The 26,754-nt window shown below is 39.4% G+C and overlaps 1 protein-coding gene across 1 annotated transcript in view; it reads left to right on the top strand.

The window, feature by feature from the left end:
* Nucleotides 1-23,898, top strand: part of slc13a1 (solute carrier family 13 member 1) — a 48,327-nt gene extending 24,429 nt beyond the window's left edge. The window contains exons 10-16 of the mRNA XM_023324586.1: nucleotides 353-451; nucleotides 588-689; nucleotides 11,103-11,194; nucleotides 12,345-12,439; nucleotides 22,270-22,431; nucleotides 22,927-23,064; nucleotides 23,172-23,898. Coding sequence (XP_023180354.1) covers nucleotides 353-451; nucleotides 588-689; nucleotides 11,103-11,194; nucleotides 12,345-12,439; nucleotides 22,270-22,431; nucleotides 22,927-23,064; nucleotides 23,172-23,315 — 832 coding nt within the window. The 3' untranslated portion in view covers nucleotides 23,316-23,898. The remainder of the gene's footprint in view (nucleotides 1-352; nucleotides 452-587; nucleotides 690-11,102; nucleotides 11,195-12,344; nucleotides 12,440-22,269; nucleotides 22,432-22,926; nucleotides 23,065-23,171) is intronic.
* Nucleotides 23,899-26,754: the final 2,856 nt, after the last annotated feature.

Genomic DNA, 26,754 nt, shown 5'->3' with positions numbered 1-26,754 from the left:
TTTGCCACCCCTGGTTTATAATGTAATAATAATTATTTCATTGGAAACAACTATATGTTGCCAGATGAAATAAGATCTGACTGTGATAAACATCAATACATGGTTGCAAATATTAATAGCCTTTTTTGTAATTGCATCAATTATTTTGGGAAAGACTTCTAGTTTCTCTTTGATTTTTGTGAACATCAAAAATTTGCAGGGCAGCTATGACACGATAAAGATAACGCTGAATAAGAAAAACTTCGCTTTTTTTCTAAGCCTGGAAGTTAAAGTACATTTTAGGGATTCAACTAGCACTCTTATTTCTTACATTTTATTATTACTAGTAGACACCTACACACTGTCTCCACAGCTTCACGTTCCTGTGGCAGTGTGATGGAGTGCAGTCTGGGAAAGAGAAAGCAGCAAGAAAAGTTATAGAGGAAGAATACAAGTCATTGGGAGCAATCAGGTGATTACTTGGTCACTCATTCATAGACAAATTCAGTATCAAAAAATTGTATTACTAAGGGATGCTGCATAAATAATTCTTGCAGTTAGTTATACATTATTTCATCTATCTGCTATAATTGATTTTATCTATCCAGGCCTCAGGAGATCTTCACTGGCATGGTTTTCCTGCTGATGGTGGTGTTGTGGTTAACCAGATCTCCAGGTTTCATGCCTGGCTGGGCTTCTCTCTTCCCTCAGTGAGTCACATTTATTTGCATATCTTAATTCATATGTTCTATATATTTTTACACATCTATATTAAATCAGGAGTTCAGTCACACTTTGATTTGTTAAGTAAAAGGCAACTACTTGTTTCTTGATCACATCTCACCTCTCAACCAGGCATCTTCATTTGTGAACATTGTTGGGAGTAAAGCTGAGAAAATGCTGTAATTTCAGTCACTGTGTTCAGCTTCAGCTCCAACTGTCCAGCACCAGTGCAAGGTTTGAAAAGTCACAGCTCACAAATCATGGATGAGACTTGGCTGCTCACACTGCACATGTGTACGCATCCCATCTGACTCTTGAATTCATCCCACCAGGTGTTAATGGTAACAAAGCATCAAAGAAACAGTATGACACTGTCAAGTTCTTTTCTAATTTGTACAGCTTCCCCACTTGAAAAGGGATGGATAAATCGATGCAGACTTTTGTCAACAGGGTTTTACTCAAAGGACCAAGCAGTTTTCTTCATTTTATCCTCCATTTATTTAATGTGTGTCAGGACATTTCATGACTGGTCCAGAAGCAGGTAAAAACCTTTAAACAAACCCAAAAGAAGAAAAATAAATAATTACTAATCTGCATGTAAGTTTACATAAATTAATTTCACTCAAACTACAAAGCAAATGATGACAAACTATATAAACAATACTAAGCAAACCACTGTGAATCAAACCAACAAAGTAATTAAGGTTAAATGAACAAGTACCTAAACTTAAGTTCTCTAACTTTAAAGTACATTTCACATTAATATTTACAATTACATAATATTTTCATTTATTTAAATTGTTGAATCTTATTGTTGATGTTCTTGTTGACTTCCTGCTGTGGGCGGAGATTTACACAGGTGGGTGCAATCAGCTAATAAAAGGCCACAGGTTGCTCTGGTGAGCACTGCACTCAGGCCAAATGAAACTGAAGGCTATGTTGTTTTTCCTTCCTCATGGTCCGGCATTTCCAGCCCTTTAAATACGGCAGCGTCAACAGGTTGTGGGCCCAGAGAGGAGTTTGGAAGCCGATGGAACCGGTTATGCTTTGACGGAGATGAAAAGAAGTATGAGTTGTGGGAAACAAAGTTTTTGGCCCACTTACGTCTGCTTGAGCTGAAGAATACCATATTATTGAAAGACGAACCCGATGACGCGGAAGAAGACGCCACCAAAAACGAAGAGGCGTATGCAGAATTAATTCAAGTCTTGGTCGATAAGAGTCTTTCCCTTGTCATGGAGATGCTGCAGATGATGGCAGAAAAGCCTTAAAGATCCTCAGAGATCACTATGCTGGTTCGGGTAAGCCACGAGTGATTAGTCTGTATATGGAGCTGACGTCTCTTCAGAAAGGTGTCAATGAGAACGTCACTGACTATATTATCCGAGCAGAATCTGCAATTACAGCGCTGCGTAATGCTGGAGAAGTTTTAAGTGATGGCCTGCTGACGGCAATGATTTTAAAAGGCCTGCCTGATGAGTTGAAACCATTCTCTGTTTATGTTACACAGAGTGAGGAAGAGTTAACTTTTGCCCAATTTAAAACGAAGCTGAGAAGCTATGAGAGCACAGAGAAGTTGTGTGTTGCTGGCTCAGCTGAAGATAGCGTGATGAAAGTTAAAGGAAGAGACAATTGGAGTATTAAACTCAGCTGTTACAACTGCGGCCAGAGAGGGCACAAAGCCCTGGACTGTCCTTCAACCTCGGGCGAGCGCAGAAAGCCGAAACAATGGTGTGGTTTCTACAAGAGCGCCACACATAAGGACGTAAATTGTCGGCGGAAAAGGCGAGACAAGGTCAAGCAAGCAATGGATGAGGAGGACCATACATTTGCTTTCAAGGTGAAGCAGATTGACGATGCCCAGATCTATGGCACGAAGGTAAAGGGCCTCATGGTCGACTCTGGTGCAACAAAGCACATTGTGACCGACGCTTCAAAATTCACGGATTTCGAATCGACATTTAAGTCTCAGAGCCATATTTTGGAGTTGGCTGACGATGTGAGGGCCAGTGGCATCGCACTGAAGAAAGGCACCGACAGAGTTCGTTTGAGAGACAGCAACGGCTGAATTGTGGAGATGATGTTAATGGACACTTTATACATGCCGTCATTTTTTCAGGACATCTTTTCGGTTAAAGCTGCAACTACCCAAGGAGCGACAGTCATCTTCAAAGATGGACAGAACTGGCTCATCCATAAAAATGGTACGACTTTTGATATTGATGTTTATGATAGACTGTTTTATTTAAGTACTCTTACAGATGAGGTTGACAAATGTAATGCCTGCTATGACATACAAACATGGCATGAAATTTTAGGTCACTGTAACTATGATGATGTGTCAAAGTTGGAGGGTGTTGCAGATGGAATGAAAATTAGAGGTAAAACTGAAAAACCTGACCTGAAATGTGAAGTATGGATAAAAGATAAATTTGCTCAGACCAGGAGTAGAGATCCGGATGAAAAAGCTAAAGGTGCACTAGATCTTGTACATGCAGATCTGGCTGGACCAATAGAACCAGCTGTCAAAGACGGGTTTAGATATACCTTAGCTTTTACAGATGATTATTCAGGTGCTATTTTTACCTATTTTCTGAAAGTTAAGAGTGATACTGTGAAAGGGACAGAAAATTTTATTGCAGATGTGGCACCTTATGGGAAGGTCAAATGTATAAGATCTGATAATGGAACTGAATTTATATCTAGAGAGTACCAATCATTGCTTAGTCAAAATGCCATTAGACATGAAACTTCAGCTCCTTATTCTCCCCATCAGAATGGGACAGCTGAGAGAATATGGAGAACTGTCTTTGAAATGGCAAGATTCATGTTAATTGAGAGTAATCTGCCTAAAGATTTATGGACATACGCAGTTCAGACGGCTGCTATTATTCGTAATAGATGTTACAACAGACGTGTTGAGCAGATGTAACAGGTGGCATCAATGAGTCTCAGAAGTCATTCAGGTGGGTCTCAACCAGATATTTTATTTTTTTTATTCTGGGGGAAGAAGGGAAAACAAATTAACAACTTCTTCAACTCCTTCTCCCTGCACTCCAGCTCCACAGCAGCACGGAACAACGCTCTCCACTAACATTTTTTTTTTCAGATTTAACAAAAGTTGTTAAAAAAAGAAATCTTCTCACAAAAATCATAAACTAAAAACAAGAGGAGAAAAACGCCACCTGGTGGCCACAACAACACAATACAGTGGGACAGAGTTAAATAAACAGAGATAAAAAGTATAAATTAAAAATAAAAACACATACCTGGGGGAAGAAGGGAAAACAAATTAACAACTTCTTCAACTCCCTCTCCTTGCACTCCAGCTCTAAAAATGTGAAAATAAAAACAATGTTCAACCGAGCTGTGCTGGACTAGCACCGGTCGTTCGTGCCAAAATAATAAAAAAAAGGAAATTATAATAAAACTGTTTATAAAAAAACCCCACAATGACGGTCAAAACTGCAAAGTAGCACACTAACAAACAATAATAAACAACAAATGGTAAAGACCTCAACATGAACAACATCCATACAGAAAAGCAAACATATCTCAGCAGCGAACTTTCCTCTGACTTGCCCACAGCAGCACGGAACAACTAGTGATGTGTCGGTCGCGAACGATCCGGCTCTAAGAGCCGGCTCTTTGAAGTGAACGATTGGAACCGGCTCCACAATGGGAGCCGTTTTAGGATCCTATTTGGGAGCCGGGTTTTTTTCTACAGTATATCGCTGTCTCTCCGCCTCCCTGTCGTTGTGCTTGTGCTCTGCAAGTGCCAGAGACGATAGTTTTTCCCCACATCGTTTTTTTTTTTGTCCTGCGGTGCCTCGCTGTCTCTTCCCCCCTTCTCCCTCTCCTTGCGCGTTTTGCTCTTCTGCTAGAGCAGAGAGTTTTTTTTTCCCTCGGTCGGTCCACTGCCCTCATGTCAAGCGTGTGCTCCACACATCTGACCAATCACACATAGTTTCAATTAATAATGTGGCGGGAAAACACTGAAAAAAAAGTTTATCTCCACTTTTTTGTGGAAACGGCAGGCAATTGGCCAAGCAGTATAGCGTTCGTTGGCAGGTGTTTATGTACAGACACTCAGTCAGCGGTCAAGAAGCACAGAAAGAAGGGGAGTCAGTGTGAGAACTGAATAGGTGAAAATAAATGAGTGACAGAAAACGGAGCAAGATTTGGACTCATTTTAATGCTACATCAAGCTCCAGGGCAGAGTGCAGACTGAGCAAAGTCAGCATTTCCTATCGTGCAGGCTCGACAAACAACCTGCACAGGCACATGTGGACATCACACGCATCGGTATTGCTATAGCATTATTATGCGGCATTTTTACTCATCATAAGTGCTTAACAATGTCAATAATGAAACAAAATATTATAAAATTAGGTTTAAGCTATTAATTAATTAATAATGTCAAAAATATATATGGGAGCCGTTTGGGAGCCGAAAGAGCCGGCTCTCCACAGTAAGAAGAGCCATTAGAGCCGCATCTCGAAAAGGAGCCGAAAATCCCATCACTAGGAACAACGCTCTGAGGGAAAAGGGGAGGAGCTATGAGGGCTGGAATAAACTACGGAAGCCCAGGAAACACAAACGAGGCGGAGAGCAGAAGGGCGACCCCCGCAGGCAAAAACAACAAAAATAAATAGAAATAACTGAATGAGATAAAATTCACAAATTCTCAATATAAAATGAATAAGAAATAATAATTTAACAAAAAAAAAACACATTTGTAACTCTGTTACACAGACTCCATATTACATGTTAACTGGAAAGAGATCTGACCTTTCAAAAATGTGAACTTTAGGATCTGAATGTTACGCATATAAATATGACAAGAAAAAGTTGGATCCATGTTGTAAAAAGAGAATTTTTGTTGGTTATGACAAAAATAGTCCTGCATATCTTGTCTTTTATCCAGATACAGGTAGAGTACTTAGGAATAGGCTGGTAAAGTTTTTAACAAAAAGTACCAATGAATGCGACACTCAGACTGATGATGACATAAATGGGAATATATTACTCAAGAAGAAAGTTGAAAGTGAGCAATCAAAACCAGATTTGAGAACAATTATCTCACAGGAGGTTAAAACTGAGACTTGTGACATAGATGGGAACTTGGATCAAAGTGAAGGTAATCTTGGTTCACGTTATCCTAAGAGAGAAAGGAGACCTCCAAAGTATTACACAGATCAGGATTATGAAATGAAATGTGAGGATGATCAAGCACACATGAACATTGACTATTGAGGACTAGACAGAGGACTACAGACCAGTTGCTCTCACATCTCATGTGATGAAGGTCATGGAGAGACTGGTCCTGGCCCAGCTGAGGCCTCGGGTGAGGATGTTTCTAGACCCCCTGCAATTTGCCTACCAGCCCCACTTAGGAGTTGACGATGCCATCATCTTCCTGCTGCACCAAGCACTGTCGCACCTGGATGGTGGAGGAGACACTGTGAGAATCACATTCTTTGATTTCTCCAGTGCCTTCAACACCATCCAGCCTCTGCTGCTGGGTGAGAAGCTGCGGAGGATGGGTGTCAACGACTCAGTGATCTCCTGGGTTACTGACTACTTGACAGGCAGGCCACAGTTTGTCCGTCTGGGCAGTGTCCTGTCTGATGTGGTGGTCAGTGACGTAGGAGCTCCACAGGGAACTGTGCTTTCTCCCTTTCTCTTCACCTTGTACACCACTGACTTCCAGTACAACTCTGAGTCATGTCACCTACAGAAGTTTTCTGATGACTCAGCGGTTGTCGGGTGTATAGGGGATGGAGGGGAGGGGGAGTACAGGACACTGGTGGACGGCTTTGTGGAGTGGTCTGACCAGAATCACCTGAGGCTCAACATTAGTAAGACCAGAGAGATGGTGATTGACTTCAGAAGGAAGAAGATACCTTCACGGCCACTGAAGATCAAAGGGGAAGTGGTGGAGGAGGTGGAGGATTACAAATACCTGGGAGTTGTAATCTGCAACAGACTGGACTGGGCATCTAACACTGACGCTGTGTGCAAGAAGGGGATGAGCAGACTCTATTTTTTAAGGAAGCTGAGATCCTTCAATGTGTGCAGCAAGATGTTGGAGACCTTTTATCACAGTGTTGTTGCCGGTGCCATCTTCTTTGCTGCTGTGTGTTGGGGAAGCAGCATCAGAGCCAGCGACTCTGATAGACTAGACAAAATCATCAGGAAAGCTGGCTCTGTACTGGGACTAAGGCTGGAGTCCCTGGAAACTGTGGTGGAAAGGAGGACATTGAAGAAGGTTCTGTCTATTATGGACAATAAACAGCACCCTCTCCACCACATAGTGGACAGACAGCGGAGCACCTTCTCACATAGGCTGCTCCAGCTCCGCTGTCGTAGGGACAGATACAGGAAATCCTTCCTGCCACATGCCATCTCACTGTACAATAAAAGCTAAATCATTGTTCTGCACTAATCAGTCCAATTTCGCACAACTGCACTGTGGCACACTTGCTGTACATATTGTCATGAAACGGTGGTGTTGAGGGGTGGTGAGGCAGTGAAGATCAACTGTCTCATCCTACCTGTAGACCCAGGTAGGATGAATAAATGATTTTAATAACGAATGTCCCAAACAGAGTCCACACAACCAGGCAGCACGACTGAGCAGAAGCCAGGGCTCAACGCCGGTAGCAACTGGTAAATTCTATGGACAAGACGAAGGACTAAAAGCACATTCGACACTGACTAAGTCAAACGAGATGAGGACCCGACAGAGACGCAGACACACAGGTGGCATTAAATACACGGGAGGGTAATCACAGAAACGAGACACACCTGGGAACAATCAAGGGGAGGACAGGACAACGAAGAGACTCAAGGACACAGAAAACTCTAAATAAACACAAAAAAAACGCAGATCCTGACACTGCGTTTTTAGGGTTAAACATATACAAAACATATTGTTCTGTATATGTTTTGCAGAACAAAACATATACATTTTGTTCTGCATTTTGAATCCTTGCAAGGACTGCTCTAAGCTGCTTTTTATATTGACAGCATGTTATATTTTATTCTTATTTTATCTTGTCTACATTGCTACTCAGTGGTGGTTGTTGTGTGTCTTGTCTCTATGCTGCTGTAACTGTGAAATAATTTCCCTGCTGGGATGAATAAAGTAATTCTATTCTATTCTATTATTCTATTATAGGATCGCATGTGATATTTCCTGTTGACTTCCTGTTGTGGGCAGAGATTTACACAGGCGGGTGCAATCTGCTAATAAAAGACCACAGGTTGCTCTGGTGAGCACTGCACTCAGGCCAAACGAAACTGAAGGCTATGTTGTTTTTCCTTCGTCACGGTCCGGCATTTCCAGCCCTTTAAAGACGGCAGCGTCAACATAAATATACAAATATCTACCTTTCAATATTAGTCATAAATATTTATTTTATAAATATAAATAGCTTCAAAGTTGTTATTCTTCTTAATCTAATGCTAAATTGATTAATAGTTAAATTTAACACCCAACAACAACTCAACAATCAGTTTGATCATTAAAATCAGTCAATCAGCTTCAGACTTCACCACCACAATCCACCGCTTCAGTTCAGACGTTGCGGTTAATAGATGTTAATTGGCCGGTAAAGCTGGAGGCCCGCTGGCGGAACGTGAGTGACCTTGCGGTCCGATCTCACAATAATACAGCTTCTTTCTTACTGGCTGCCTCTCCGCCCATCTACAGATTCATCCAGATCTGCACAAATCGACCAGGATCTCTGATCAAAAGAGTCCTCAAAATCCAGTTCTCTTTGTTTGGCTTTCTCTTCCGCTTTTTTCCCCCTTGTCCGTCCCTCTTTTAGGTCCATGTGGAACACAGTGAACACATGTATTTTTTTTTCTGATTTGACTTCACAGACACCATTACCTCACTGCAGATAAAGCACCCGGAGGCATTTTACGTAGTTCAGGGAGACTTTAATCACATAAAACTAATGGACACTCTGCCCGGTTTTTACCAGCATGTCACCTTTCCAACATGGGGAGACAACATTCTGGTCTGTGTGTACACCAACATTTACAGTGCATACAGAGCTCTTCCTTTCCACCATCTTGGCCTCTCCAACCACATTTTTATCGTTGTGATGCCAGCATATCGTCTGCTGGTGAGACAGATAAAGCCAGCGCAGAAGACAGTCACTGTGTGGCCCAGGGATGCAACCTCTGTGCTCAGGACTGTTTTCAGTGCACAGACTGGCAGGTTTTCAGAGCGGTGGATACTTATGAGGGAGAGATGGACCTGAAGTACACCTCTTTGGTTCTGGGCTTCATCTCCAAGTATACTGATGAAGTTACCACCACCAAGACAGTAACATTTTACCAGATCTGACTGTGATATACAGTACAAGTCACAGTCAGATGCAGGGGTGGGAGATGAGGTGAGAGTTCTGCTGAAAAGCTGGGGATGCGGTGATAAGGACAGGTGAGGCATCAGCACTCCGAGAAGCAAGGAAAGAACTGACTGCTGGCATCGCGAGGGCCAAAGTCACATAGGCCCAGAAAGCTCAAGGTCTCTTCACCACCAATGACCCCCCGGCACATGTGAAAAGAATTCAAGTGCATCACAATCTACAACATCAGGGATGCGCAATGCCCAAGGGACCCTTCACTGTCAGATGCACTCTTCAACACCATCATCACACTGACCCGGATGCAGAAGCTCTCCTCTCTTGGACTAAATCCCACACTGGGGAACTGGATTCTGGACTTCCTGACCAACAAACCTCAGACTGTAAGGATCCATAACACTGTCTCCTCCTCCTTCAACCTCAGGACAGGCTTGCTGCAAGGCTGCATGCTGAGAGCCCTCCTCTTCACTCTGCTGATATATGACTGCGCGGCAAGACAATCCAGCTTTCATATAGTGAAGTTTGCTGACAACACTGCAATAGTGCGATACATCACGAACAGTGATGAGTCCAATTACAGAGAGGAGGTGGAACACCTGGTGCAGAGACAATAACCTCTGCATCAATGTGAAGAAGACCAAGGAGATGGAGGTGGATTTCAGAAGGGACAAGGATCCTCCTTCATCCCCTGTACATCAGAGGAGCAGCTGTGGAGGTGGTCTCCAGCTACAGGTACCTGTGTCCATATATCTAGTGACCTCACCTGGAGTACCAACACCTCCCATCTGGTTGGGAAGGCCCACCAGCATCTCTGCTTCCTCAGGAAGCTGCAGAGAGCTGGACTTCGAACTGAGGAGCTTCTGTCGCTGTGTGATGGAAAGTGTTCTCTGCAGATGCATCACCGCAAAGCCTTCCAGTGAGAGGAATGCTCTGCAGCGAGTGGTTAAGGATGCACAGAGGACTGGGGGAGCAGACTTTCCTCTACCATGGTTCTCTACATATCATAATGCAGGAGGAGGGCGTGCAACATCTGTGAATAAATATTTATATCTCGTAGAGCACTTCTGGATAGATGCAAACTACATCTCGTTGCTTGTACTTGTGACAGTGCAATGACAATAAAGTTGAATTCTATTCTATTCTATTCTATTCTAACATCATGAAGGATTCCACCCATCCTGCACACAGACTGTTCCTGCTGCTCCCTTCAGGCAGGACGCTGAGGAGCATCCAAAGCAAGACCACCAGAAACAGTTTCTAACCTTCAGCCGTCAAATTGCTGAACTCAAACTGCACTTAATTCAGCTACATCTTACTTTTTAAATTTATTTATTTATTTACACACATATGTAGTATAGCGTACGTTATTACTTATTCATTTGAATTCTTGGTCTGGGACTTGAGTTTGAATTTTATACCACAAGCAAGCAATTGCGAAATAGTATGACAATAAAAATCCTTTAATCCTCGAGTCATTGAATCTGAAACTGCAAAGAAGACAAAGGTGAAACTGGGAAAATTAGAGAAAAACAAAGGTGCTTCATTGGCATTTGTTGTGATTCTGTTTTGAAAAATGTGTAATTAAAAAAAGCTGCTTTTATGCCTCCGCTTTCATATTGGTGCATGTGAAGTGTGAGAGGTTTGGACAAATTTGGCTGGTGGCGCTACTTTAAAAGTGTGATACCCTCATAAAGGGCAACCAGAATTTGAAACGGATTTGATTTTCGTGGGACTGTACTGTACAATTGCTGATGAGAGCTGATCAAGAGATCTTGGTCACTTCTCGTTGCCCTCTATATAATACATGACTTTAAAGACCCTCTCAGTGTGACTTTTCTGATTACAACTTTTTAATCTGTTTTTCCAACCATGCTCAGAACTGAAGAGGCAATACGCAAATGTCTTCTAGAAACAAAAAAAAGTTTAGTGCCCTTCTACTCAAACACTTATGATGTTATAATGTCCTGGATGAATGAGAATCTACACCAACATTAATTTCTTTCTTCTTCTCTTTGATAGTCACTCAGGCTACATCACAGATGCTACTGTGGCCCTGCTGCTGGGTTTCTTGTTTTTTATCGTCCCTGCCCATGGACCTGACAAGAAATATGGTAATAATATGGTAATATTGTTGAAAATGTAATCAAGAGGCTGTACAAATATAATAATCTTTTTGGAACATATTTAAATAGCTGACTTAGTCATGGATGGAAATTCTACTTAAATGATCTTCCAAAAGAAAAGTCAAGCTGCTTCTGTGAAGTACAAACTGATGTACCTCTGTGGAAATCTACCAAGGATAAAATAAAAAGTATCCAAAATTAACAGAGCATAGGTGTTAATTAATCTCAAAGTAGTTGTGCTGAGTTTAATACAAAACTTTACAATCCATATTCTGACTTTCCTGCATGCCAGAACATTGTTTAAACTAGACAAATATTGTGCATTATATAACAAACTGTTAGGTTGTAGCCAATAAATATACTTCTTATATTTGGCAATATACTACTATATTGCTAAAAATATTCGCTCACCTGCCTTGACTCACATATAAGTTTAAGTGACATCCCATTTCTTACCCATAGGGTTCAATATGATGTTGATCCACTCTTTCAACCCTTTAGGGAAGGCTGTCTACGTTTAGGAGAGTGTTTATGGGGATTTTTGACCATTCTTCCAGAAGCGCACTTATGAAGTCACATACTGAAGTTGAATGAGAAGGCCTGGCTCTCAGTCTCCACTCTAATTCATGCCAAAGGTGTTCTATTGGGTTGAGGTCAGGATTCTGTAAAGACCAGTCAAGTTCATCCACACCAGGCTCTGCTGTCCATGTCTTTATGGACCTTGCTTTGTGCACTGGTGCACAGTCATGTTTTAAGAGGGAAGGGACAGATTCAAACTGTTCTCACAAGTTTGGAAGCATGGAATTGTTCAAAATGCCTTGGTATGTTGAAGCATTCAGAGTTCCTTTTGTTGGAACTAAGGGGCCAAGTCCATCTCCTGAAAAACAATCCCACACTATAATCCACATGATCACAGGGATACAAAGCCTTCCACCATTTAAATGTGGTAATTATATAGATGGGACTTCCAAACCTATGTGTTTAAAACACAGGTTGTAAAAAGAAATTAAATCAAACTGAAGAGTATTAATAAGCAAATAAATGACCTTCTTGATAGTAATATCTACATGTTTTGAACCGTTAACTATTTTGTGCATATTACATAAAAATATAACTACATTTTTCTCTGCTGATACAGAGGCCATGATCTCCTGGGACGAATTTCAAGCCTTGATGCCATGGAAGGTTGCCCTGCTGGTTGGTGGAGGATTTGCACTTGCCGAAGGAGCAAAGGTTGTGTTTACCTTTTCGAGTGAAATGCCTCAAATTCACCACAATATATGCCGATCATATGTCAACAGACACAGTTCACTAATACTCATCATAATCATAAATTTAATCAATGACTTCAGGCAAAAAATGTTTAAATGTTCTGTAGTTTGTTCAGCTGAGCTCAGGAGTGTTCTGAGGAGGGGTTGCATTAATGGAATATTTTCCTTATTTGACCATTGTTTTTTTTTTAAACAACGAAAAAGTTTGCCCATCTGTCATTTCGACAGTATACATTATAGGCCAAGCAGAGATTACGTTAAAAACATAACATTCAGTCCGTTATGATATAAGGTTTTCAGTCTTGATATTTATTTCGCGGTTATTAATCAGCGCTCCCCTGAACACAGTGGTGGTTGATTAGCCAATTTAAACTCCTGCTCTGCTAGTCAGTCGGTCTTTGAGTCGCACAGAATGGTGCAAAACTTAGTTGAAACAATAATTACTGAGATTATTAATTTTGTTGGGTTATTAATTTGATCACGTTTTGTTGATTTTTTTTTTCTTAGTAAAGTTCCAAATGTTTTGGACCTTATGATCAGAGGACGTGCTGGTCTCAGCCTCCTGGCGGCTTTCAGTTTGTCACCTAGTGCCGAGATCAACTCAAAACCTTCCACGATCAACGTATTGAGCTTAACATTAGCATGCTCCTCATGCTAATGAGGAGCATAATTATATACTCCTCATTAGCATATAATTATTTACCTTTTTTCCCAGTTTTGGGGAAAACGGATAAATGAAAAAAGGAAAATTGGAAATTAACCCTAAGGAAATTAATGAATTTCATTCATTAACTAATGAAAACGGAAAATTTAAAATGGATAAATGAAAATAAGAAAATGAAAAATTGGAAAAAGAGAAATAAAAATGGGAAAATAGGGAAAAGAAAAATGAAAAAACAGAAAAGGATAAATGAAAAACAAAAATTGAAAAAGGATAAATGAAAATGGGGAAAATAGGGAAAATTAAAAAAGGCCAGGCAGAAATAAATCTGGGAATAAATAAAAGTATAAATGAATAAATATAAATGAGAATAAAGATGCCAATTACTCATTAATTTATTTTCCCTATTTATTTATTTACTTTTGGCTGAAATGGCTCTCCATATAAAATCTGTATTAAAATATTTAACTACTTCCAGGACCTGAGCTGATATTGATAGACTCAATTGGATCTGCTGTGCACATGCATAGTGTTGGAAGCGCCTTACATGTTGAGACTAGTGAGTTATTTTGCGCCTCACCATGGGAAAATAAATGTTTTCACAACTTTGGCTCGATAACCAGGTGACAAAGAAGTACTTTGTAAAGTATGCAGGAAAAAATACAAACCTGACCTGGACTGTGATCAAGCCAAACCAAGCGGAGCATCTACCGTTCACTCTTCGCAGGGGAGCAGATCCCTATTTCGTTATTGGTCCGACACGAAGCGATGCAGCTTCAAGCTCAGCTACAAGTATAAGTACTACCATCACACAGCAACAGAAAGCAGTATTACCAGCAACGCGACGGGTGGTGCAGACAGCCAGTAGACCTTACTTGACACCATGAAGCTCTGAACACCGCTGCTACTGACGTAAGTTAAATATCACCAACTGCAAGGCAAACAGATGGCAGAGTGACTATGCACCAAATTAAAATTCTACTGCAGTTTTAGGAAAAGTAGTAAAATTTTTAACTGTATTACATTCATCAGCTAGGTCATTCTCTGAATTCGGTGCATTTTGTGTCACAGGTTTATCTCAAAGATTTTCATATAATGCAACCCACATTTTTTGAGAAAATGAAGAAATGGAAATATCCATGTGTCTTGGTAATATAACATGCAAATATATTTTAAAAATTATGTTTTGAAAAATGTTATGGGTTGTTGAAGCGTAGAGGTCAGCCAAATGTGAATGTCCCCACTGACCAATGTTAAGTTTTCACTGAATATAAAACAAATAAAAATAGTCAGTAACTGCAAGTTATTTCTACTAACATAAACATCTTTAGGTATACTTTAACCTAAATAAAAGAAATGTGAAAAAAAATACATGACTTATTTGTAAAATAGCACTTTTTAATCATGTCCCTCTAGTTTTGTTCAACCCTATAACAACATACCAATCCCTCCTTTTATAAATAATGCTTCAGTCCAATTTCCTCAGCACCCTGGAAGTGACATCACTTACGTGTCTTCCCGCTCACACTGTAAAGAGAATTAAGTGTTAGTATAGTATCTTGCCCATATCTGATTATTTTTATCCTAAGATTGTCATCGTCAAGCTCAACCTTTCAACACTGTTACGCACGTAAGTGATATTTATTGTTGTTTGGGAAAAAGTAAAGAATTGTCTTTGAAACATATATTAATTTCTGGTATTCGTCATATCATATGTTGCTCCATACCCTAGCTGATGTGGACTTATGGCAGCTTTGAGCGAAAATCTTAAACCCTCTAAAGTTCAACCCTTTAGAAAAACTGTGGTTTTGTTACAGGGTTGAACGTTGGACTGAAACAGTGTTCAACCCTGTTTCAGTTTGGTCAACTTTTACACTGGGTTCAACCCCGTTACTTCATACATTCTTATGATTTTGTTTTTTTAATAACAGCAAATATTAAACTAATATTTTTCAAGTTTAAAGAATGTTTCAAAGTAACCCTAACTCTAATATAAAAAGCCCAATTTAATGTTTATTTTTAAATGCATTTTTATGATTTATGAAAAGCGCTTTTACATCAAGTTGCCATGTTTTACTTATCAGTCTAATTATTATGATTCAGAATCAAATAAAAATATTGATATATATGAATATATACAGTACAGCACAAAAGTTTGGACACACCTTCTAATTCAATGGGTTTTCTTTATTTTTTTAGGCATTTAGGCCTATTTATAAGGCAAGAAATCCCACTTATTAACCTGACAGGGCACACCTATGAAGTGAAAACCATTTCAGGTGACGACCTCTTGAAGCTCATCAAGAAAATGCAGAGTGTGTGCAAAGCAGTAATCACAGCAAAAGGTTGCTACTTTGAAGAAACTAGAATATAAGGGCTATTTTCAGTTGTTTTACACTTTTTTGTTTAGTGCATATTTCCATGTGTGTTATTCATAGTTTTGATGCCTTCAGTGTGAATCTACAATGTCAATAGTCATGAAAATAAAGGAGACTCATTGAATTAAAAGGTACGTCCAAACGTTTGGTCTGTACTGTATAAAATATAACTTACAATTAGTTATTTTAATCAAGGGACAAGTGATCTCAAAGGAACTGGAAGAATTAGTTTAATTATGTTATGGAGTTATACTCATAGAGGAATCAAATTGTCCAGTTGAATTTAAAGTAATCTAAGTAACAAAGAAATGGGATTTCTACTACTGTTTGGGATTTCATGCATAAGGTGGGGAGACATATTTTCTTGGAGGTTCAAAGAGTTCAAAGATGCAGTGTTCAAAAACACAATTTTTTGTGGTATATTTTTAAGTAACTTGAGGCCCCAAAATGTACCGAATTCAGAGAATCACCCAACTGAAACTATATATGTTATTGTTTACAGGCAGAAATTTTGCGAATGTGTTGGACGAGAAAAGCTGATTATTTTACTTGCCATCAGTAGCCACGCTGTCGCGGTAAAATGATCCCATTAACAAAATGAAACCTGGAGATGTAGATGTTAATTCGGTGCTATGCACAACAGCGTAGGAAATACAACTCAAAACCAATTTTTTCTCACTCTGTGTCAGGAAAAAATACACGCAGACTCTTTGCCATAGCAACTGACAACAGCGCCATTTTACCTATCTGGATTCCACCCCAACAAACACGCAAACGTTTCCCACTCAAAGAAACAGAACATTCAGTCCGTTTGTGTTTTCAGACATGGTGTCTATTTTGCGGTTATTAAGTGATGATCGTCTGCACACAGCGGTGGTTGATTAGCTAATTAAACTTCTGCTGTACTGGTGTTCTGTCAGAGTTGGTGTGTGGTTCGCCTTTTTTGTTTCAACTTAACCGAATCACCAAATTCCGCTGCACATCAACAGATTACATATTTTTAAACTTATATTGACAATTAGTAGCAAACCAATATTATTGCATTACTGAGAATAAAACATAGGCTTGTGAAATTTGTATGTTATAGCATCTTGTTTACAATCATAAAAAAAAACAAATATCCCAAGTCTTCTGGAAATGCTTTTGCAATATTTACATGTGAGATCGTGGTCAAGATAAAGTCACAGTTGCACCTTCATCCCCCAGTAAGTGGGATAAAGTTTTGTCTTACCTAGGCCATCATATTACGTGGGTCAGTGCTGTGAATTCACTAGTGATGCACCGATTGCAGTTTTCTGGCTGATAGCAGATTACCGATCCTTAAAAACCCTGACCTGCCAATTCTGATTTTGCTCTATACCATTTTTTGTCTGAAATGTCACTAAAATTGCTTTTGGCCACAGTGGGGTGACTATTGTTAACTGCAACCGTGCAGACATGACCTGGTGGGCCAGTCTATCAGTCAGACCTCTCTCACAGCAGAGCAGAAAAGGACAGTGGCTGATTTTCAGACCTTTGTTCAGGTAGATAAGATTAACTTTGGGAAATCAGTGATCGGCCGATACTTACAAGTGAAGCCAAAGAAATTGGTGCTGATAAATCAACTGACCTATAAATCGGTGCACCCCTAAAATTCACTGAATTTCACCAAAAGAGACTTCTGCTCGATTTTATGTTGGTATTAAAAATATTTTAGAGGTAGTAAATTCAAGTATAGAATTCCTGTATAAACCCTGTTTCCCTTCGAACTGTAGTTTCCTATTAGCTCTCTCATTAGAAAACCTACACAATATGAAAAATTTTTAAGCTAAACAAAAGACATTCAGAATGTTTTTCAGAATAGCCAATGTACATATGTCTCAGTTATTTAGAAGTTAGTTTCACTGCAGGAATTCACAGTATTAGCCACAGATCAAGAAATTCTGCTCGTAAAATTTAATTTTTATGAACTTTCATTCTTACCTATGAAAGGTAATGCCAATAAATACAGTTTGTACTGTAAAATGGTTTAAAGACCCTGAGTCCAAACTGACGACTCTGATGGCTCAAATTAGCATCCCTTCTTCAATTGTAAATGTGGTCGTTGACCGTCAGGCCAGAAGGTAGGAGTGTGAATAGTCCATGTTGGGGGTGGGTATCTATGATACCTACAACTCGTCAGTTTAGTTTTGAAGCATACATGAAGTGTTTTTGGAGAGATGTGACCTTTTGCAGCTGATCCATGATGTTGTGCTGCATTATCCAGGTCATTTTGCCAAATGTACATAGTTTGCAAAACATACAATCTGTTTCAAGAAATATGCAAAGGTTTTTCTAAAAGAAATTAGTAATGTTTTTCTTTTAAATAAAGCTAAGTGGGTTTAAAATGACAGTTTAGGAATAAACTGACCAAATTAATTGTGTTGATCCACCTCAAAAAAATCATGCAAAATGTGTAAGCAAAAGAGATCTGGGAGACTTTGCTCATGCAAATTTGCATGCAGCCTTTTGTGCTGTGGAGGATAAATAGGTGACTGCTTCACCTATTTAGTTCACAAGAACTAATGGCATTTATTTCAGTCATTATCTTGCGGGGGGTGACCAAGGTTCCATCACTATGTGACAGCTGGTCAGCAAACCTGGCAAACATGATTGACATGGCAGCACTGAATGCACATGTGCTTTATCAGGCATGCATTGGGGTGCAGGAGAGACGGGTGGACTTCCTGGTTGAGCTTGCAAAAGAGTTCGGTAACTCTCATGTGAGTGAGAAGAAGGCACACAAGGAGAAACTGCTTCGGCAACAACCTTCCACACCCAGCTCAGGCAAAAGGGCGAAGTGTCAGGTCAACCATCGATGCAGGATGCGTGTCCTGAGGCCGAAACATCGTCAGTGACCCCTCACACCCCCACCATGGACTGTTCTCCCTGCTGCCCTCTGGAAAGAGTTTCTGCAGCATCCGGTGCCGGTCCACCTGGTTCCGAAACAGCTTTTCCCCACTTGCCATCAGACTGCTGAACTCTTAACTGGACTGCACTCAAAAACTGGTCTCCACTTTATACCTTGCACATGTACATAGCTAAATAACTTCTATTTTACTGTCAGTCCTGCGCTTTATATTTTATATTTAGATTTATATTCATATTTTATACTGTATTTTATTTTACTCACAACATTGGAACCTCAAACATTGTCCTGAGCCGTATGCAATGAAATTTCGTTCTGTATACACCCTGTGCATGCAAAATGACAACAAAGTCAGTCTAAGTCTAAGTCTAAGGAACAATTGTGCAACTGTGAGATGCGTTGAGGCCATTACCAGGGTACTTATAAGGTAATGGCCTTATTTACAGAACAAAAGCACCTGCTAGATAAAATCCTTCAGGTCAGTCGACCCATCTCTGGGGTCCAAAGGTAGAAATATTAAATGACCTTTCTCTGGTACTTCCAGTGTTTAACAATTCCACGCAGCACATGAATTACGGCCCTTTGTTCACTTCACTGCCTCATTCAAGATGAGGACGACGTAACGTAGGATTCAGTTTTTTCTATGAGGCGTTTATGTTTAACCCAATTACTAAAGACGAAAACAGCAACAATCTGCTTTTATAGTGTTCTGTGAGAAAGATGCATTGTTAAAGGGATCCATGATTAGTTGCAACAATTTACTATTTGAGAAATATTTATTTTAGATGTAAAAACAATACAGTAATAATACTGTAGGAAGTTTAGTTTTTATAAATTCAAATAATATTGTCATACGGACATCACCATGTTGTTTTAAGCTGCAATGCATTCTGGGTAAATGACTAGTGCCAGGTCCGACTGCGCTAGCTCTAGCCAGCCAAAATGGCGATAAATAACGTTGTTAAGCTTTTAATTTGAACCGGAGCGCATTGAAATTGATGGGGAATGTTTAAATTACAAGGAGTAATGAAGGTAAATGGAAGACAAGGACAGAATTGGCCAAAGAAGCTGTTTTTTGTGCTGGTGCTACCTTCAGCCTCATAACTGAAATGATGAATGACATGTACCTCTGGTCAGACTGTGATCCAGTAAGTAGTTCTGAAGTAGTTCTGTAGCTCCACAGAACTACTTACTAACTGGACATAGTTACTGTGTCAGGTAACTGGACTATGTCCAGTCCAGTATCGTCTGTTTATGGTATGGTCTTCTGTGTGGTGTCGGGTCTGTGGTTTCACATCCAGTACAGGCGGAAGTAGCATTAGCTTTGTTATCATCTAAAAGAGCTCCCAGCGCTGCCTGTCTGGTGTTTCTCCCGGCATCTTTCATTCAGTAGCTGGCGGTGAGCTCCAGTGTGGCATCATCTGAATTTACACCAGTCAAACGCAGCATGATAAACAACAGCTCTGGTAAAGTTAGGATAGCTGTACTGGAATCTACAGAGTAAACACTCTGTAGATTCCAGTACAGAAGAACCCAATGGCATCATCTACCCACAAGGTGAAAAAATGGTGACCTCCAAATGGTGACCTCCAAGGGTGAATATTATAACAAGAGAAACACACTTTTAGAAATAAATATGAGTTTTGCCGTATCACAACAACTTTTTGGTAATAGGGAAATTAGAACATATTTAGGTCAACATGTTTAACTAATTGTGGATCCCTTTAAAAACTTGTGTACACAAAATGAAAGCAAAACAGTTCATCCTTTTAAATTATGCAAGTGGTGTTATGGTGTCAGTGACACTTCAAAGTGACCTCCGCAAGCAACTTATGTTCATACATGTCAGTATTGAACCTTTTTTTTGCCACATTGTTGTCTTCTTAGATTTTAACAGCAGCTTGCATCTGTTATTGTTGAACTAATCCCACCTCTTGGATTTTAATACTTATCTTTCCTCAAATTCTCCTGAGACCAGTTTTTTTTTTTTTGAGAAATACACTGCTCAAAAAAATAAAGGGAACACTTAAACAACACAATATAACTCCAAATAAATCAAACTTCTGTGAAATCAAACTGTCCACTTAGGAAGCAACACTGATTGACAATCAATGTCACCTGCTGTTGTGCAAATGGAACTTTGTACTGAAAAAAGTATTCAATGAGAATATTTCTTTCATTCAGATCTAGGATGTGTTATTTGAGTGTTCCCTTTATTTTTTTGAGCAGTATATCTTACCATTTCCCTACTATTTAGTTGAGTAATTGCATTCTCAAATTTCAATTCCCTATTGAAGCCTATTTCCATATTCAATAATCTTTGTTGATTCACATATTTCTTGAAAAACTAATTAAAACCTGTTCCATCATTTCTGTAGTATTACACTAATTACTGTATATAAATCAGTAAGATGTCTCCCCATCTTAAAAAGAGTGCCATTCAAAAAGCTATTACTGCTTCCTATTGTGTTTATAATTATCTCCTCCCTCCTGTTTATTTTTATACATTTTAGGACATCAACTGTATTTTCTAACCTATATAAATGTCTTCTATTTATTTCATTACACCACCTAATTTTCCATAACTTCTTAGTTTCTTTCCAAACTGTCCTTTGGAATTCATATTTAAATAACTTTATTGGCATATTAATAACTATTTTTTAACAGTGTTTTAACCCCAACTCTGATTACCTCTTCATCATAGCAACTGTTAATGCTATGATGAAGCATTAACAAATGGCCTACGCCAGTAGTCAGTAGACCATCTATCAAAAGTGATCCAAAGAAGGAAGAGATGAACCTATAAGAGGATCTTGGGTGGCAAAGATCACTGAGGGTGCTGGTCCATGTGGTCCAAACTGACACATAAGCTCAGCGTGCTAAAGAAGCTAATGTCAGTTTTGATAGAGTTATCCGAACACACAATGCATAACAGTATGTTGTACAGGGGCCTGTATAACTGCAGACCAGCCTGGGTGGAAGTAATGTTACAATGGTTGTGCTCTTTTTAGCAGGAAAATATGCACTGCCACACAGCTAAAAGTCCATGAGTGGTTTGTTAAGCACAACAATAAGTTTAAGGTGTTGACTTGGCCTCTAGTGGTCTTTATAGTGGCGGTTAGACAGGAAAGTAGATAATGAGAGAAGGAGAAGACATGTGGCAAGGGTTATCGGGCCAGGACTCGACTTCTGTGTTGTGCCTTACTAATGAGCCACCACAGCTCCTATTTCTGTAGTTTGATAGCAATGATGCGATTATCTATCAGCAGATAAGTTTTTATTCCCAAGTTTACTAAAGATGTCTATAACAGAAGACTTGTCCATCCAGCCATTTACACCCTCACCAACCATGCCAACTAACTACAATATGGAGTTTAGTTTAACTGTAGTATCCATGCATGTCAATTACATATTAAAATATTAATGCTACCATAATATGAATGCAGTAAATCAAGCCTCGACATAAATAAGGACTTAGCTGACAGGAGAGTCAAGAACATCACTGAATGCATTTGGATCATGTGTTCCCCAAGACAAAAATTGCAAAAACAATATTTTACAGAATTTTACTATTTATTTTACTGACTTTTTTTTTTTTACAGTGTATGGTGGCTACACCATGAAACTGAGTTTTTCAAGTCATTTAACATTTTATTGCTAGGTAACCAAACAGTGAGTGAGTTAGCTGGCTGTGATACTTGATCAGAATTCAGTGAAATTATTAAATATTCTATCAGACATATTATCTACTGATACTGAGCACATCTTTATTGCAGTATATATTAGACTTAGACTTAGAAAGCAGTTGTTTTCAGTTATATGACTGAACTGTTTAGTAAAAAAAAAGATGCTGTGTGTTTCTGCAGGAGTCAGGTATGTCCCTATGGGTGGCTAAACTGCTGATGCCTCTGGGTGATATGCCAGTCTTGGCAACTGTCACAGTTGCCTGCATCATTGTAACCACGCTGACAGAGGTGACCAGCAATGCTGCGACCATCACCATCTTCCTCCCCATTCTCTCTCCTCTGGTAGGCCATCTTGTTCTGTGTTGTACATGAAGTTTGTGGACTGGAACACCTTGAAATACACAGTCTGTGTAATCTTATATAAAGTGTCAGTGAGATAAAAATCTGTTTTTTTTTATTCTTACTAAAAGTTATTTTCATTGGAGAGATTAGCAAATTACTCATTCAGCAACATATTTGTTTTGAAACCCAGTATATTTGTTTTTGTGGTCAGTACCTATCAATTTAAACTTTAGTTCCTATTTTTTATTTTTCTCTTTCCCTACACAGTGTAGTGAAGACATACATTTATCAACAAGAACAAAAGCGATACTAGTATTTAAGCACAAGCAAACAATCAAAACTTGTGTGGAAACTCATCTTTTATACTGAACAGTTTCACATTTATTTTGAGATGTTACAGTTTGATTGAAGAATCCAGACTGTGTGATGATTGATGTAGACAAGATATACCATGCAATTTCAAGTAGCCTGTGTTTGTGATTGGTCTTGTTTCAGGCAGAGGCCATCCACGTTAACCCATTATATGTCCTCATCCCTACCACACTGTGCACATCCTTTTCCTTTCTGCTGCCAGTGTCCAATCCACCCAATGCTGTTGTATTTTCCTATGGTCACATCACTATCATGGACATGGTGAGTCCTGAAGCATAAAAAGAGGCTCTAAAATATTTGAACCCTACACACAACGAGGGCTTCAAATCAAAGAGATGACATGAGGTCCTTGCCTTTGTCTGTTACAGGTGAAGGCAGGTCTTGGTGTCAATGTGATTGGACTTCTAGCAGTCCTGTTGGCAGTGGCAACATGGGGGGTTCCGCTCTTCTCTCTTGACACATACCCTGACTGGGCACCAGTTCTTCCAGGCTTTAACTCCACAATACCTTAATAGGAGGTTCACCACAGTTTTTTGTGCAAGTTAAGCTGTTCCACGCAAACAGAAAGGAAGCTTTAAAACTGTATTTTTCTATTTTAAGATTCTTCAAACTGTTTCATGAAAAACTGTTTCCTCTTCTTGCCGATTTCTTCTAAATACAAAAACCAGGTTTCAAATCTTTATTATGAAAAGGTTATCTGAACCAACCTGGTTTTAGGTTAAAAAATGCACATAATAGTTTGTGTTGCTTTTTATGTATAAATTTGCTCCTTTAAATAAAAACAGTTTGATGTCAATATGTTCTCATTTCCTTTGTGATGAGCAGAACTTTTTCTAATAAAAAAGCAACTAAAGTAAAATTGTAATAAGGTACTTGTTACTTTTAATACTAGTAACTTTATGTGCATTTATGTGCAATTTTTTATATAAATAACTTCAGCATCACTATCTTTTCTTTTGAAAAAATTAGCAATCATTTCCTGCACTTTTTTCATGTTTTGACATTGCTTGAATTACAAATTCACTGTCCTGCGGTGTTTTCCCAGTTACCATTTTTAGATTTTAAAATAAAAAGGTGTTTATTGTTTGTCCTGTCCTAGTGCAAGCGGGCTTTTTTATGTCTGTGGAACACTTGTGTAAAATGTTGCAGTCCATGAATCACACACACTAATCTAATCAGCAAGAGGAAGACGCGACTATTATGTGCTATCGTTTAATACGAGTGAAATCTCTGGTCAAGTTAATAAGCAGTTGTTTTCAAGGTGTGCTGTGTTGTTTTAATTGAGTAAAATAACATGAAACACAAATAGATTATCCCCATTTGCTTTTAATTGGGACATTTTGTATTAAGCAGACAGACGTTAAAGCGGAGAACAGTTTGAAGACTGCTGACGAAAACTACAAGCTCCGAGAGGGGGGAGGAGAGAGAGAGAAAGGATAAAGCTCTGCACACAGCATGAACACTCCAGAAACATTTCGGAATAACAATATATACATATTTATAAACAGATAAAGTCATGTTTTAAATTCTCTATTGCTAGCAGATCTATTCTGACTCAAAGAGCAGCAGTTCTCCTGGTGCTGCATACCGGCACAAAATCTTTTACTGGTACGCAGTACCACCGTACCGGCTTACTTTCACCCCTGGTGTGGAACTGCCACGAGAAGTTGTTCTATCAACTTGGAAGGTGTTGGTCTTGAGCGTTCCTCCCTTTGGAATCCAGAGTAGAATTCTAAAACCATGAATAGTTTTTCTGGTAAAGCTGGAACAAAAGAAACCTGCTTTCTCCACTACAGGCACACAAAGGTCAAACTGATCAAAGTTTACTGAAATGTTAAAGTGAGCAAAAATACTTCTGCAATCATGTTAAAAAATGGGATCTGGTCAAATAAAGTAAGCAGGATATTTTAGTCTTTATTTTCACAGATATACAAATGTATTTTAAAATTTTTTTTTCTTAAAAGTATAATTTAGAGACCAAAGAAAATTAAAAGGTACAAGTAATTAAAAATACTGAATAATATTTGAAAAGATCTTAAGGAAAAGTAGAGGGGTAACCCTAAACCTTCCTGAGATTTCAGGAAGAAAGGTGCAGTGGAAGAAATGCTCTGGATGCCGCGATTGTTGCACGCAGTAGGACAGCTGTTATCCGCCGGAGATTTCATGCTTTACTGCAGGGTAAGCTAATGTTGTTGTTTATAGTCCTATGACTATAAAACTCTTAATACAGTACCACATATAGATGCGCTAGTTCCAGTCAAAGTTTACTTATCTTTAGTGTCAAAAATGCAGCATGTTGACATCATACACTCATTAGTCCTATTGTGTGTTTTCAGATGTAGGTAAACTGTCACCACAAACCATCTGTGTGGACATTCCTGCGTTCCGCTGAGTGGTGGGATATCACGGTTACAACAAGTTGGTGCATAATTTCAGGATGTCCAGAGAGACTTTCACCTTTCTGTGCAATAAAGTGCGCCCAGCTTTAGAGCGGGAAACCACAGCTTTTCTTATGAATATTCCCTTACGAAGAGTCGCTCTTGCATTGTGGATATTAGCCACTGGTTCAGAATACAGGAGCATTGCACATCTATTTGAAGTCAGCATAGCTACAGTGTGCAGGTATGTTCAGGAATTCTGTTCTGCAGCGGTGAGCTTGTTGGTGCCAGAACAAATTTGTTTTCCAGATGAAGGGAAATTCAGGGAAATGGCAGAGCTCTTTGAAAACAAGTGGGGGTTTCTCAACTGTGTGGGTGCAATAGATGGCTCTCACATACCAATCATTGCACCTCAAGAATACCACATGGACTATTACAATCGAAAGGGTTGGCACTCAGTAATCCTCTAAGGTGGATGGTAAGGGTCTCTTTTGGAACGTCTTCACAGGACTGCCAGGGAATTTACACAATGCCAGAGTCCTGTGGTTGTCTACTCTTGGGAGTTGGTTGGCCAGGGTTGTCTTCTTCCTGCCGAAAAGCGGAGAATCGGTGCTGCTCACGTTGGCTTCTGCGTCCTTGGGGATGCTGCTTATCCTCTTCAGGACTGGCTTATGAAACCATTTAGTGATACAGGACGGCTTGGAGCAGAAAAACAAACATTCAACAGCAAGCTGTGCCGTGCACGCGTGGTGGAGAATGCCTTTGGAAGGCTGAAGGGAAGGTGGCGCTGCCTCCTTAAAATGAATGACTGTCAACTTGGTGAAATCCATGGTGCTCACCTGCTGTGCTCTTTAAAACCTGTGTGAAGGCCATGGAGAGATGTACGAGACAACATGGAATGAAGACACAGAGATTACAGCAGCACCGCAGCCCAAGTTGATGACACAAGCTATGGATGAGCAGGGAACACATGAGGGAATGCACTGATGGGACATTTACTTTAACTTTATACAATGTGGCTGATGTTTGCACAATATTCATGGTTGGGCAAGCATTTTTAATTTGCTTGTAATGATTGAGCCTTGTGATGGCCAAATCCATGGCCACACTCTGTCGGTAACTCTTTTTTTATGCACAGTTTATTTTTTCATACAAACACAACAACACTTTAGTTTCAATAAAAACATTTATTAGTTGATTTGAATGCATTTGTTCTATTTGTTAGCGCGCACATTTAGTTAGCATATGTATTTATATCAACTTAAAGTTAATTTTGTTTGCTTAAGATTAATTCTGTTTGTTTTCCCACCGGTACTTACCTGCCTTGGAGTTTGCCAGACAAAGGATGGGGGCCAGAGCTCAGCAGGCTTAAATGCTGATTGGACTGCACCACTAGTTCCTGCTGGCAGGGGGAATTTGTAGTTTCTTTGTTTAGATAAGTTTTCTATTTAAGTAAATAATAGTATTTAAAGTTTAATATTTTTGATTTTCAGTTTTGGGTCTTTAGTTTAGCCAAACTTAGCTGTACTGTTATTTGTTTTTGTGTTATTTGTAATTGTATTCTGTTTATTTA

The sequence above is a fragment of the Xiphophorus maculatus genome, chromosome 2 (genome assembly GCF_002775205.1).
Source record: "Xiphophorus maculatus strain JP 163 A chromosome 2, X_maculatus-5.0-male, whole genome shotgun sequence".
Taxonomy (NCBI): domain Eukaryota; kingdom Metazoa; phylum Chordata; class Actinopteri; order Cyprinodontiformes; family Poeciliidae; genus Xiphophorus; species Xiphophorus maculatus.
Note: the sequence above shows the minus strand (reverse complement) of the source record. Positions and strands in the feature narration are given on the sequence as shown.